This window comes from Lepidochelys olivacea (genome assembly GCF_965140295.1).
Source record: "Lepidochelys olivacea isolate rLepOli2 genome assembly, chromosome: 1".
Taxonomy (NCBI): Eukaryota; Metazoa; Chordata; order Testudines; family Cheloniidae; genus Lepidochelys; species Lepidochelys olivacea.
In genome coordinates this window covers 26,330,715-26,344,632 of record NC_140411.1, presented here as the reverse complement: position 1 = coordinate 26,344,632, position 13,918 = coordinate 26,330,715, and the positions used below count along the sequence as shown (strand labels likewise).

Here is a 13,918-nt window from a genome sequence, read left to right as displayed (position 1 = left end):
CAAGTGGCTTCTTCAGCCTTCCTGGCTAAGGCTCCTATCCTAGACACTTGTAAGGTGGCAGCTTGGTCTTCGGTGCACCCGTGCTTCCATTATGCCATCACTTGGCAAGCTAGAGATTATGCCAGATTTGGGCAAGTTGTCCATCAGTTTTTGTTTAGATAGGCTCTGATCCCACCACCTGTTTGCATGGTTTGTGAGTCACCAAGAGTGGAATGCACGTGTGTAATCACTCAAAAGAACAACAGTTGTTAACCTGTTCAGTAACTGTTGTTTGAGATGTTGCACATGTCCATTCCACGACCTGGCCTATCCCCTCTGCATCAGAGTTTTTCCAGCAAGAAGGAATTGGGGGGGGGGGGAGATCAGGTGGGCTCCACCCTTCATGTCTGCACACAGTGGCACTTGGCAGCAGAGGATGCTTGATCTTCATCGACAGGTATCCTGAGGGAAAAATTTCCAACAGCTGTGTTTAGGGCATGCACATACCCAGAGGAGAAAGGGACATGTGCAACACATCTCAAAGAACAACAGTTACTGAACAGGTTAGTAACGGTTTTTGACTGGAAAAGTAAAGACATCCCATTAACTTACGGGTATATGAAACATTTTAAAATTAACATTTTCTACTTGGCTCCTCAGTATGTGTGACCATTCTGCATGATGATTCCCTCCACTGCATGAATGCAGAGACACCAGTGGAACCAGGAAGATGGCAGGAGACATACTTCCAGTTTGCTGGGGGGGTGTCGGGAGCTGGCCAGAAAGAGGAAGATTGCTAAATAGCCGTATGTTGCAGGTAGAAGAAGGTACCATGTCCTCCTCACAAACTACTTAACATCTATATTTGAAAAATTATTCCATGGTTAAATATCAAAATTACAGCCATTGTTGTTCAAAGCTGAATCTCAGCATAGCCGTACCTTTTACTTAATTAAAATATTTTTAGCCTAAAGTTATGTATTTTAGGACAGCTTTGGCTTTGATAAACACATTATAAATCATCAAATCTATGGTGACTTTACTGCAAATATCATTTTGGTATAAAATGTTCCATAACCTAACAGCCAAAAATATGATCTATATGGTTTTTTTCTAGAGAAACTGTAGTCATGTATTTGTTCAGAAACAAAATAAGCCTTTCTGCTTTCAAGAGTTTCCTGTGTAGAGACTTTTTTATAGCATCTAATGCTTTTTAAATAAATGGAATTGTTTTTAATCAAATGATATTGTGCTTAATGGAGAAAACATTTTAACCAAAACTCTACATGTCCTTCATTAAATTTCCTTTATGCCCACTTTTGTGACAGTAATTAACATTAAGGGCACCCACTAATGAAAACTACCTATAGTAAAAGCATTGGTTCAGAATTATTCTTTAATGATGATGGCACAAATTAAGAGGATGTCAGCACTTCCATGATGAGCTGCTGGCTTCAAAGGGTTTATAAATTGCAAAGAAACACTCATTCCAGCGTGATATCTGCAGTATTAACCATTTAGGGAGGAGTGATATTAAAATGCTGCGCAAATAAAATAGCTATAACCATTGGCATAATTTACCCAGAGTTGTGGTGGATTCTGCGTCACTGACCATTTTAAAATCAAGATTGAATGGCTTTCTAACAGCTATGCTGTAGGAATTATTTTGGGGAAGTTCTGTGGCCTGTGTTAAGAGGTTGGACTAGATGATCACAAGGGTCCCTTCTGGCCTTGGAATCTATGGATCTATTTCCAAACTTTAAGTGGCAAGGATTTTCAAACATAATTACAGAAAGATACAATGGAGTCTGAGATAATGTGCCAATGTTCAAGGTTAATACAGTAGAATGTAACTGCTCCAGAAGGGAATAGTCTTAAGTTAAAAACAAAAAGAAACAAAAAAAAAACCCCTTCAATTGTGTATTGTCATGTTTATAAAACTAAAACTCTTCCCTATCTTGCTTTGTGTATCTGTATAGCACTGCTACACTTAGATGCATTGCACATGCATCTTTTAATGTATGACATAGGAGCACTGAAGTGGGGATGGAAAGGAGTCTGACATCCCACTCAAAGCAAGGAAATCCTGTCCAAACGTAAGCCTGCTCCATTGTGCTTAGGTATAAGGTATTACAAATATCTCCAGACAGTGTAAAAAAACAAACAAACAAACAAACAAACAAAAACAAAACAAAACCGGCCTACCTTAAATTTAGACACCGTGAATGAGTGACCACATAATTGATGTCCTTTCCTTTGTTATCATTTCCTCCTCTTTTAGTCTTGTTATATTTTAGATTGTCTTTTTTTATAATATTAAGACTCACTCTCTTCCTCTCCTCACAGTGAAAAGCATAGTAGTAAACCAAGTTAATTAGAGTGGGTTTTAATATCAAGAATGAATGGGACAAATTCATAAGTGTTGTAATCCACTGAAGTCAATGGAATTACACCAGAATCAATTTGCTCTATTATTGTTTCTCCCAAAGCCACTCAAAATCATTGACTGATGTCCATACATCACTGCATTAGAAATATGCCAGTTTTGACTGTCTCCAGCTCTCAGATGACACATAGGCTTCAACGTCAGACTTTTTTCTTTGGGGCACTAGTAGATGGTAGCAATTCTTTCCTACCCTGACGATCTGCTGCCTACGGATTAAGGAAAGGGGAGTACTATCAGTATCCACAGTTCAAGGGCTGTGGCTCAGGTTTCACTCTAAAAATATGGCCTAGTTTAGAAATGATGAAAATGGTTGCATAAATAACACAGCAGTATGCCACTGTAACTGGGTGTGACTTTACATGCCTATAGGGCAGAAAGAGCCGGTGCAAGCAAGAAAAGCATTTCTCAGTAGGATATCAGATAAAAAAAAAAAAAAAGGGAGCTGACAGCCTCCTGTGAGCTGCTTTTCCAACTACTCTCTCTCTTTCTGAGCTGTGTTTATTTAGAAGTATATAACTCCTCTCTGAAACACCTCACAATAGATTTAGAAATAATCAGCCAAACCTTGCAAGAGAAATAATGGACTATCTAATAATGAATTAGCTTCCTTCATTAAAGTGTCCAGAAAACCTATAGTTTTCAACCCTCACCAAGGAAATAGATGAGCCTTAGAGCGTGGCCTGATGGTCAATGAATTCAGTCTCTCACCGCTCACAGGAAACATTTTAATGTAGAGAATACATCCTGGGAAAAATCCCCTGCCAACAACCCCCCCCCCTTTTTTTTAAACCAGAGGATTAATAGGTCAGCAACCTACCTACGTGGATCAGCCCTGGCAGTAGCATGTACAGACACAGGCTGTGTGGTACGTAGGTACAGAACCATTTAGGGCATGTAAGTTTCGCCTGCTTAAAGGGACTTACTGATGTAACTCACATTGCCTTGTACCTGGCTTCGAGCCTGATCTCTTACTAGATTTACTGCTGTGTTGTTCCTTTACTTTGATGGAGCTACTTTTTATTCTCACCTGTGAGAGCTGGGAATGGTTTCAGGGCTAAGATGCAGCGGACTAAATTAATCACTGGTGAAATTCCTCGAGGCTTCTGTGAAGTTGATCCAAGAATAAATTATTGCCCAATGGCTGTATGTCTTACTACTTACTAGCTGTTGCTCTGTGGGAGACAGAAGTCACTTTGATAAGGCTGAAAAGATGCAAAAGTACCAGCGCCAAAGAGTTCAATAATGAAATGCTCCTACAAAAGCATCTCACAAAACTGGGTGACTGGGCAACAAAATGGCAGATTAAATTCAATGTTGATAAATGAAAAGTAATGCACATTGGAAAACAATCCCAACTATACCTATAAAATGATGGAGTCTAAATTACCACTCAAGAAAGAGATCTTGGAGTTTTTGTGGACAGTTCTCTGAAAACATCCATTCAGTGTGCAATGGCAGTCAAAAAAGTGAACAGAATCTTGGGAATCATTAAGAAAGGGTTAGATAAGAGAAAATATCATATTGCCTCTATATAAATCCATGGTACACCCACAGCTTGAATACTGTGTGCAGATGTGGTCGCCCCATCTCAAAAAAGATATATTGGAATTGGAAAAGGTTCAGAAAAGGTTAACAAAAATGATTAGTGGTATGGAACGGCTGCTATATGAGGAGAGATTAATAAGACTGGGACTTTTCAGGTTGGAAAAGAGATGACTGAGGAGGGATATGATTGAGGTCTATAAAATCATGACTGGTGTGGAGAAGTAAATAAGGAAGTGTTATTTACTCCTCCTCATAACACAAGAACTAGGGGTCACCAAATGAAATTAATAAGCAGCAGGTTTAAAACAAACAAAAGGAAGTGTTTTTTCACACAATGCACAGTCAACCTGTGGAACTCCTTGACAGAGGATGTTGTGAAGGCCAAGACTATAACAAGGTTAAAAAAAAAACTAAAGTTCATGGATAGGTCCATCAATGGCTATTAGCCAGGATGGGCAGGGATGGTGTTCCTACCCTCTGTTTGCCAGCAGCTGGGAATGGGCAATAGGAGATGGATCACTTGATGATTACCTGTTCTGTTTATTCCCTCTGGGGCACCTGGCATTGGCCACTGTTGGAAGACAAGATACTGGGCTAGATGGACCTTAGATCTGACCCAGTATGGCTGTTCTTATGTCCGTAACTGCATTAAACCCTTGTTTGAACACATTCATTCAAGATAGCTCAGTCTCTAACGTGCTTCAAGCTATGGTCTCTCTTGTAAGGCTGAGAATACAGATGGTAATTAAAAGTTAGTTTTGATAGAATTTTTTCTTATGTTGACACCTGTCCTCTAGGATCTGGACAAAAGCCACTAAAATAGCCACTCAATGGTTGATCGCTGTCAACCTGGGTTGGATTTGAACCTGCCTTTTAGCATCTCCACCCACCCCGTTCATAGTAAGGCTTTTTTCCTCCTGGTTTCCAGTGAAAATGAATTAAAACCTGACTGGCCATTTTAAATGACAGAGCTAAACTATTTGGCAGTGTTTCCCTGAAGTTATTTTTCTGAGTTACATCTAGCAAACCAAACATCAAGTTTCATCCAAATTTAATTTTGTCAAACTGCTTTATTGTCCCATGCTAGGCTTTAAATGCTGAGGACTGGATGCTGTTCAGCTACATGACCCACAGATTGCTTCAGACAGGTTGAATAAATGAATCAAAACATGGGCACTGTGTAAATGGAGTTGTGGAGGGCAGTGTAAGTGATATTTAATATTATCCATTTCTATGGACAGCCTGAAAGACCTCATAACCCTTATATGCAGCCAGAGCCACAGAAATGCAGCCACTTCTGGAACTGAAGGTAGCAGTAAGCTGCCGTATTGCACACCCAGGGGAAGAGAGGGAATGTTGGCCAAGCCACTGAGGAAAATCCCCACTCTTACAACATTTTCTTCTTTTTATATCTGGCGTATGGTTTCTGAAAAGCGTTTCAGTTTCCTTTTTGTGTGGTCATTTTACTTTCTTCCTTCATCCCTGTAATTTAAAATAACTGTAAGTTTCACATTAAAATTTTTACTGGTAACATTAGAAGACAAAAATTGTGTGTCGCTTAGTCCTGTAGAAGTTGAAGGAGAAATGCTGAGCATTCCATCCCTTCTGCTCAGAACAGTAATTAATAGCATTCTGGGAAAACATTTTCCATCTCTGTCATCAGACATCAGGTAGTGGGTGAGAGCATGGTATAAAATAGCTTTCCCAATTAAAGAGGGCATGAAGAATAACAGCTGATGAGAGGAAAGTGATAGCTTGTTACACAGGGAGCAGATAGCTCATCACAGGAGGGATGGTGATTCTCTACTGGCCCTTTTTCCTCTTAAAAATACCTGGGTAGTGATATTGCGTAAGTCTGGGATTTTCAAAAGGAAAATTTCAAAAAGGGATTTGGATGCCTAACTCCCCCCATCCCCTTTGTAAATCTCAGCCTGAGGGTTTTCAAAACTTCTGCATAGAAATAGATTATTTTTAGTACTTCATTTGATTAATAAAAATGGCATAAAAAGCATCTGGACCTACATTGTCAACTGTTCACTGATTATAGGTGTGCAGCATGGGACACCTAGAGCTGGAGTTTTCAGAGGAGGAGGAGAACACCTAATAACATTGAAGTAAGTTGGGATTGTGGGTGCTCACCATCTTTTATAATCACACCCACAATCAAAGACTATGGGTAGGGAGATAAAGCCTGATAATTCAGGGTATAAATCAATCTCTATGAGGGGATGACTGTGAGTTTCTTGTACCTTTCTCAGAAGCATGTGGTGCTGACCACTGTCAGAGACATGATACTGGACTAGATGAACCATTGGTCTGATCCAGTACTGCAATTCCTATGCCCTAAATCATTGTCCACACTGGGGAAAATTAGGTCATAGGCATGGCCATAGTGGATCAGACCCAATGCACAAGCTGCCTCAGTGATGGAAGCTCTCGTGTGGACAGAGTTCAGGCATTCTTACCATGTTGTTTAATCCTGCTCAGAACACCATTAAGACATGGTGTTAAACCCCTGAGTCCTATCTGCATTATGGCTTCCACGTGTTACCACTAACAAAGCTGCACCAGTAGCAGGGTCTAGTTTCTCTAGTGCAGATGTAGCTTAGGAGATTGATTTTCAGAAGCGCCAGGAATCCAAAAACTGAGGTCCCCAAAATTAGTGGATCCTTTGGAAAATGTAAGCGTTCTAACTGACATTTTTGAAAAAAAAAAGGCCAAGTAATTTTTTTTTTACTAGAGTTTTGTTTTGTTTTTTTTAAACACAGCAGTTATGCCAGTCTCAGAGAACTAACACTGGTTCCTTAACCATCAGTCCCATAATGCCAACAGCTCTCACTGACTCCCATGGGACTTCTGTATGGAAAACGCTGGTTATATTGCAACCCTAGTAAATACTATGCACAAAGTGGAAATGGCATCACTCGAGTACATTCACTGCCGTTTTTAAGAGTTAGCCATGTGTTCAAGCCTGCTGGTGCCTTGTTCCTATGCTACATCCTTCAGCGTCCCTGCTGCAGCCTGCACAGTGAAGGCTGCAATGGAGATCTGCCTCTTTACTTCTTCCCAGGCTTTGCGCTGATCTGCTTTGTTTTCAATATCAAACATGGCATCGTAGATCCCTGGGAATGACTCTCCAGCGTACTTGTTGTGGCTGCTCGGAGCAAAAACAATGTGTCTGTGGGGAAAGAGAAAAAAGCCTTAGACAGGAGGGAGGGATACAAGGGAGAAAAGGGGAGCTACTGAGACACAGCTGGGGGGGAATCCCTGAGAGAAAGAGCAAAAATTGTGCTGGAACTAGAGCTGTTTAAAAAAAAAGTTAATTTTCAGTAAATTTAATATCATTTGAAGTTTCAGTGAATTTTTATTTCATTTTTTGGCCAAAATGAAAAACTTTTGGCTCCTCCCTTTCATGGGAAAATGAAAAATGTTTGCCCAAAGTTGAATTTTTCTGCATAGATGAAAGAGCAGTACACTTTGAATGATGCAAAAACCTGAGCTGTCCAAAAACTGTCACTATGTGGAAAAAAAAATTTGAGCAGCTCGAGCTGAAACCCTTGCAAGCACGGGAAAGGATTTAGTAGTGGGAGGGTGAACAGTTGCTTCCTGGAAGGCTGTTGCATCTGAGGAGGCCTGAACACTATTTAGCTTATAAAGAGCTAAAGATTGTCTTTGGATTTCTGTGTGCCCTGGGATTGGAGGACTTCTGACTTGGCCAGAGGGCCACATCACTGGCACCCTTTCTCTCAGATAACTGGGCACTTCAATGAAACGGAGGCATTGGGGCAAAATGAGGTAGAGCCATATGCTTGACACCAAAGAGGGAAACTGCTCTATCACCAAAGCCTTATAACTATAAATCTTACAACATACTCTCCTTGTAAGACAGAATAGCATTACTACGCTCAAGTGAAAATCCTCCTCGGAGATAAGCAAACCTTACTAGCTGACAAGAAGGATGGTCCAGTGGTTAGTACAGGAGTTGGGAAGACCTGGGTTCAATCCCTGCTTCACCATGAGTCCTGTGTGACCTTGGACAAGTCACTTAGTCTCTTTGTGTCTCAGTTTCCCAGCTGTAAAAACTGGGCAATAACTGCCCTTCCCTACTTCACAGGATAAATGTGTTAAATGTGAGGATAAATGTGTTAAAGATTGTGAAATGCTTTGAAATCTAAGAGCAAAATTCAGAGACATTTAATACTACTAAAAATACAGTCCTATGCCCAACAGGAGAAGCTCAATAAAGGATGTAGATCACAACCTCGGCGTCTTTCCTTCTCCCAAATCTGCTCCACCATCAGGAGGGATGGAATCAGCAGGGGGAAGTCCTCACACTGCTGTAACCAGCACAGTTATTTTCATCTTATCTTTTTAGCACTGTCCTAGTTACTGTTCCGTGTAACCAAGCACTCTCACTGCCACAGCGAAGGTGCAGGAGGTGTTCACAAGAGGATCTCTGTTTTAGGAAGCTGTTCACAATATGAAAAAGTTCAAGAGCCATTAGGGTGAGCAGATGTCCCAATTTTATAGGGACAGTCACGATATTTGGTGCTTTTGCTTATATAGACATCCTGTCCCAATTTTTCACATTTGCTGTCTGGTCACCCTAAGAGCCATAGGGCTATGCCTTGCAATCAGTGCTTTTTAGTAGTCTGCATAACCTGTTGCCTTACCTGTAAAATTTCCTGCCTGGTAAACCAAGAGGATCGATAAAAGCTCTTTCCACAAACATCAGCTGATCATTCATGATTCGCACAGCAATTGGACTGTGGGGGACGAAGATAGAAGCATTTCACACAACAACAATGCATGAAAATGTATGAACTACATGGTTTTCTAATAGAGCTGGTTGGGAATTTTTCAACATTGTCTTTTAGTCAGAAAAGCTGATTAGGTGAAACCAAAACTGCTCCTGGGAACATACTGGCTTTGATGAAACTTTCACGAAGAATGGTTTCTCAGGAGAAGTTTTGGTCAAAACCAGAGCGATACCTCCAAACCCCAGAATAGGCAACAGCCTTGTGGTTAGGGCATTCGCCTGGGATGTAGGAGACCTGGAGTCAAGTTCCTGCTCCAAATTAGGCAGAGCAGTGACTTGAACCCAGTTCTTCCACAGCCCAGGTGAATGCCCTAACTACCACGCTATTGCCTTTTCACTGAAAAACTTCAGAAGTCTCAGTTTCATTCTGATACACAACAATAAAAATTTCCAAACTCTCAAAAATATTTCTGGGATAGGAAAGCCATTGCCAGCCCCGTTCTAGTTTACAAAGCATTAAACAAATATTAGCTAGTTACTCCTTCCTGTGCACCTGATTAGGCTGACAAGTATCATGACATAAATGGGGAAAGTGACACACAGGCGTTACATGTGTTGCCCAGCGCTACAGAAGACGATGGACTCTAAACTGTGATTAGAATTCAAGAGTTCCTGCTCGTCATCATGTGCTCCATTAGATCACATCGTCTTTCAAATTAGGACTGCTGATTCCAGAAGATGCTGCTTCAGACCGATTATCCTTCACACAAACTTGAAGGATAAAATCTGCATGTTAGACTGGGGGAACTTCTCATTATATAAACAACAAAAGGGGAGGCATCCTTTTCAGAACAACGGAAACCTGTGTTTTATTAAACAGTACTAGAAAGAGCCCACCAAAGAAAGAAGACACTAGCTTTTCATTGATAGCTGCTGCTTTACATGAAAAATATGTTCATTACATTATATAAGATATTCACTAAAATTATCACTAAGCTCATACAGTTCACTAGTGAGTGCGCCCAAGAAACAGAATGTGTTGAGGTTCAAATTCTGTAGTCCTCACTCAGGCAAAACTCCTATTGATTTCAAAGTGAGTTTTCGCTGACCAAGGCCTGATTCAGGATTGCAGGACTTGGCCCACAGCAAACAAAGTTGAGGAGCCTGGAGGTGAAATTGTCAAGACTGGGCTTTTTAACTTACTTATTCACATCCACCTCTTTAAGTCTTCTGTGAAAATCGGCAGCAGCTTCAGTGAAATTCGTCACAGCAGAAAAAAGGGGACCTAGAAATAGAAAGTCCTTGTTTACTTCAGCATCACACATAGAGTCTTGAACAATAAACAGTTCACTTATTGAGGAAAACCACGTATTTATTTTATTTAGTGACTTGACAAGGAATCCTTGGCTTCCCCATTTCTTCTGGGTCTGACTTTTAAAGGGCTGCAGTGCCCCCTCGTAATATGCAAAACCTATTTTAACCATGGCCACAGTGCAGAGGAAGAATGTCTAATAAAACTTCTACAAAGCGGCATTAAAATAATATTTCATTGAAATAGGCTGAGAATGATTCTTGGGGAACCTCTGGCAAAGAGAAAGTTCTGAGATTGGGGTGGATGGGGAGGAGGAAAACCCTGGATCTGCAATTTTAAGTTTACTGTAGACTTTACATGAAGAAGCTTGAGATGTAGCAACATTTCCAGCACTTCTGCCTGCCTGTGCAAGGACTGCACCGTTTTCACCTGAGGAGATTTCCACCCCGCCCTCTGCTTGTTTTATGTGAGCTCTTTCCCCAGCCATACCAAGACAGACTTGGAGTAGCAAGATCCCATCGGGGAGGAATCCTCCCGGCCAAGGCAAGGATGATGGTAGAGCCATTCTACCGCTGCTACTCAATACCTGGATTGTCTCCCATTATGTGGGAGCGCAGGCCCAGTGGATCATTGAAGTTGCAGAACACAGACACCCCCAAGCTCGTCCCCACTCTTTCCCTGGCAACACACTCAAGCCTTCTTAGCAGCTACTGGCAAAAGTCCCCATGGAACTGAGCTCTGTGGCATACAGGGCAGCCACGGCCCTGGGGGCAGGCCCTCCCTACACAGCCGCAGACCTGTACTGGTTTCATTGCAGCCAGGGTGGACAGGACTTCCATAATGGTGTCTATTTCATTCCTACAGCTAATTTTCCTACCTCCCTTTCCGCTGCCAAAAAAAAAAAAGAAAATTGGTTCCGGTTCATTGAGCAACAGGGGCTAACTTGCAAAAAAAGGGAAACTTTAGAACCTTGCCAAAAATACAAGTTTTATAGGCAAAAGGGAAGCTTCAGAGTATTTCAAATTTAACCATGAGTTTCAGAAAATCCTGGCTAATCTAAAGTAGCTCCCTCCCTATAAAGCCATCGCCCCTCTGATTGTTTATATCAAGAGAGTTGAATTACCCCCCCAAGGTCAAGTTTCTGTGTTTGGCTGCCTCTGTTTACTGAATTGGAGTTATGTGCAGTGGTTAGCTGGAGCCGGTTGTTAAATTTAGAAGCCCTTTTAGAACCCGTTGTTCCGTGAGGGACAACCGGTTCTAAAAGGGCTTCTAAATTTAACCGGCCAAAAGTGGCGCCTTAGGCGCTGACTCCATGGGTGCTCCAGCCCTGGAGCACCCAAGAGGAAAATTTGGTGGGTGCAGAGCACCCACTGGCAGCTCCCCGCCCCACCCCCGGCCCCAGCTCACCTCTGTTCCGCCTCCACCTCCTCCCCTGAACGCGCCGCCCCGCTCTGCTTCTCCGCCCCCCCTCCCCCCAGGCTTCCCGCGAATCAGCTGTTCGCGCAGGAAGCCGGGGCAGGCTGAGAAGCAAGCGGCGGCTTCCCGCTCAGGCCCAGAGAGCGGAGGTGAGCTGGGTCGGGGGGGAGGGAGGGCGCGAGGAGGGCTGCCCACACCGCAGCAGGTAACCCTGGTGGGGGGAGGTGCGCAGGGGAACTGCTCCCCGCCCCAGCTCACCTCCGTCACCCTCGGCCTGAGCGGGAAGCCACCGCCTGCTTCTCAGCCCTCCCCGGCTTCCTGCTGAACAGCTGATTCGCGGGAAGCCAGGGGAGGGGGCAGAGAAGCAGAGCGGGGCAGCATGTTCAGGGGCGGAGGGGGAGCGGAGGTGAGGTGAGCTGGGGCCGGGCGCAGGGCGGGGAGCTCTGCTCCAGCCCCGGAGCACCCAGGGAGTCGGCACCTAAGGCACCACTTTTGATGTGATGAGTGGGGGAGCGGCTGCTCCCCCTGCTCCCCCCCAGCTACACTCCCCCGCCCCTAGGAGCCAGAGGGACCTGCCAGATGCTTCCTGGGAGCTGCCCCAGGTAAGTGCCTCCGGGACTCCCCACCTCGCCCCCCGGCAGGTGCCCCTGGCTCTTAGGGTGGTGTGGGCACCCACTACGGTGGCCCACGAGACCCTCCTGCCCAGTTTTGGGGGCAGTCAGGGGACAGAGGTGGATGGGGCAGGGGTCCGGGGGGGGCGTCAAGGAATGCGGGGGGGTTGGATGAGGCAGGAGTTGTGGGGGGTAGGGGTGGGTAACGACCCCCTCGTGGGGTGAGGAGGGAACCCGTTGTTAAGATTTTGGCAGCTCATCACTGGTTGTGTGTATGTGCAAGGACAGTGTTTAGCCATTGTTGATATTATAGCCACAGTTTAGCAACAGCTCATGTTTCACAAGCAGAAGGAGAGGGCTGACCAGGGAAAAGGTCTCCTGAAAACATACATGTGTACTTATCACAAACAATACCAGTGTTGTTCACTCTACTTCTTTTTTTAAAATCACAATATTTACAATATTTCTGTTTCTTTAAGCTCCACTTTCTGGAATTATGTGATTATGAGAGAAATTTGTATTAAAAAACAAAAAGTTTCTAGCCCTTATTGTTGCAGAGGAAAACTTGAAAACCTGAACCCAAAAGGCAAATAAGCTCAATTTATTTATTTATTTTCAATAATGATTTTAAGCCAATCCCATGAGTTCACTGGGCCTGAGTTATGATCTTTGAATGTTTGGCATTGGCAACATCACAATGCTATGACAAAGGCTAGCAAAGTCATGTAAATGCATCATCCCAGAATACTATTGTGAGGCTGAGCCAATGCGGGTTAAGCAACACAGCAGCCGATGAAGTGAGCTGTAGCTCACGAAAGCTCATGCTCAAATAAATTGGTTAGTCTCTAAGGTGCCACAAGTACTCCTTTTCTTTTTACAGTAGGCTGAGTGACTTAAAAGCAACCCTTAAGGACATATTAGAAGAGTACTGAAATGGTAAACAGGGTCATTCCTTGTAGATAGACCCTTGATGTGTAGGCTTGTACTGTTAGAGAATCAAGAATAGATACTACAGTAGAACCTCAGAGTTACCTCAAGAATGGAGGTTGTCTGTAACTCTGAACAAAATTTTATGGTTGCTCTTTCAAAAGTTTACAGCTTTGACTTAATACACCTTGAAACTTTACTATGCAGAAGAAAAATTCTGCTTTTAACAATCTTAATTTAAATTAAACAAACACCGAAGCAGTTTCTTTACCTTGTAAATCTTTTTTAAAATTTTCCCTTTATTTTTAGTAGTTTACATTTAATGCAGTACTGTACTGTATTTACTTTTTTTTTTTTTTTTGGTCTCTGCTGATGCCTGATTGCATACTTCTGGTTCCAAATGAGGTGTGTGGTTGATCAGTCAGTTCATAACTCTGGTGTTCGTTACTCTGGTGTTCATAACTTTTGCGGTTTTACTGTCATATTTGTCTGTGTTTATCTATACCTTGTTAGAAGTTTAACAACGTGATCTAATTAGCTTGTAGATGCTAAAATTTTGTTCCTGTCTCTAATGATTTCATTAATGTAGTCTATTGATTCAGAGATCAAAAGGGAATATTATCAGTTAGATGGAATTTGTAGTGTAATAATATTATTGTCCTCATTTCTCTTTGAAACTTGTAAATTCCACATAGTAAACTTCCTGTGAACTCTTTGAATGGTTAATTGACTCATGCTAATGAATTAACTAGTTATGGGTATATGCCTAGGAAACAGAGATTAGCTTCAAAGTAACAGTATGCACTACTTATTGTTCAGCCAAGGAAGGCATGTTGTGACCACAACTGGTTTCAAGCTATAAAGCAGGGATCCGCAACCTTTGGCACCCAGCCCGTCAGGAAATCTGCTGGCGGGCCGGGACG

General features: G+C 42.7%; 1 protein-coding gene across 2 annotated transcripts in view; it reads right to left on the bottom strand.

Annotated features, from left to right (window-relative positions):
* Positions 1–5,004: 5,004 nt before the first annotated feature.
* NAALAD2 (N-acetylated alpha-linked acidic dipeptidase 2) overlaps positions 5,005–13,918 on the bottom strand; it is a 48,523-nt gene continuing 39,609 nt past the window's right edge. For both annotated transcript variants that reach the window (XM_084647401.1, XM_084647402.1), the window contains 3 exons: positions 9,933–10,014; positions 8,644–8,736; positions 5,005–7,148 (listed from right to left, as the gene is read on the bottom strand). In XM_084647401.1, the coding sequence (XP_084503527.1) occupies positions 6,959–7,148; positions 8,644–8,736; positions 9,933–10,014 (365 nt within the window). In that variant the 3' untranslated portion in view covers positions 5,005–6,958. The remainder of the gene's footprint in view (positions 7,149–8,643; positions 8,737–9,932; positions 10,015–13,918) is intronic.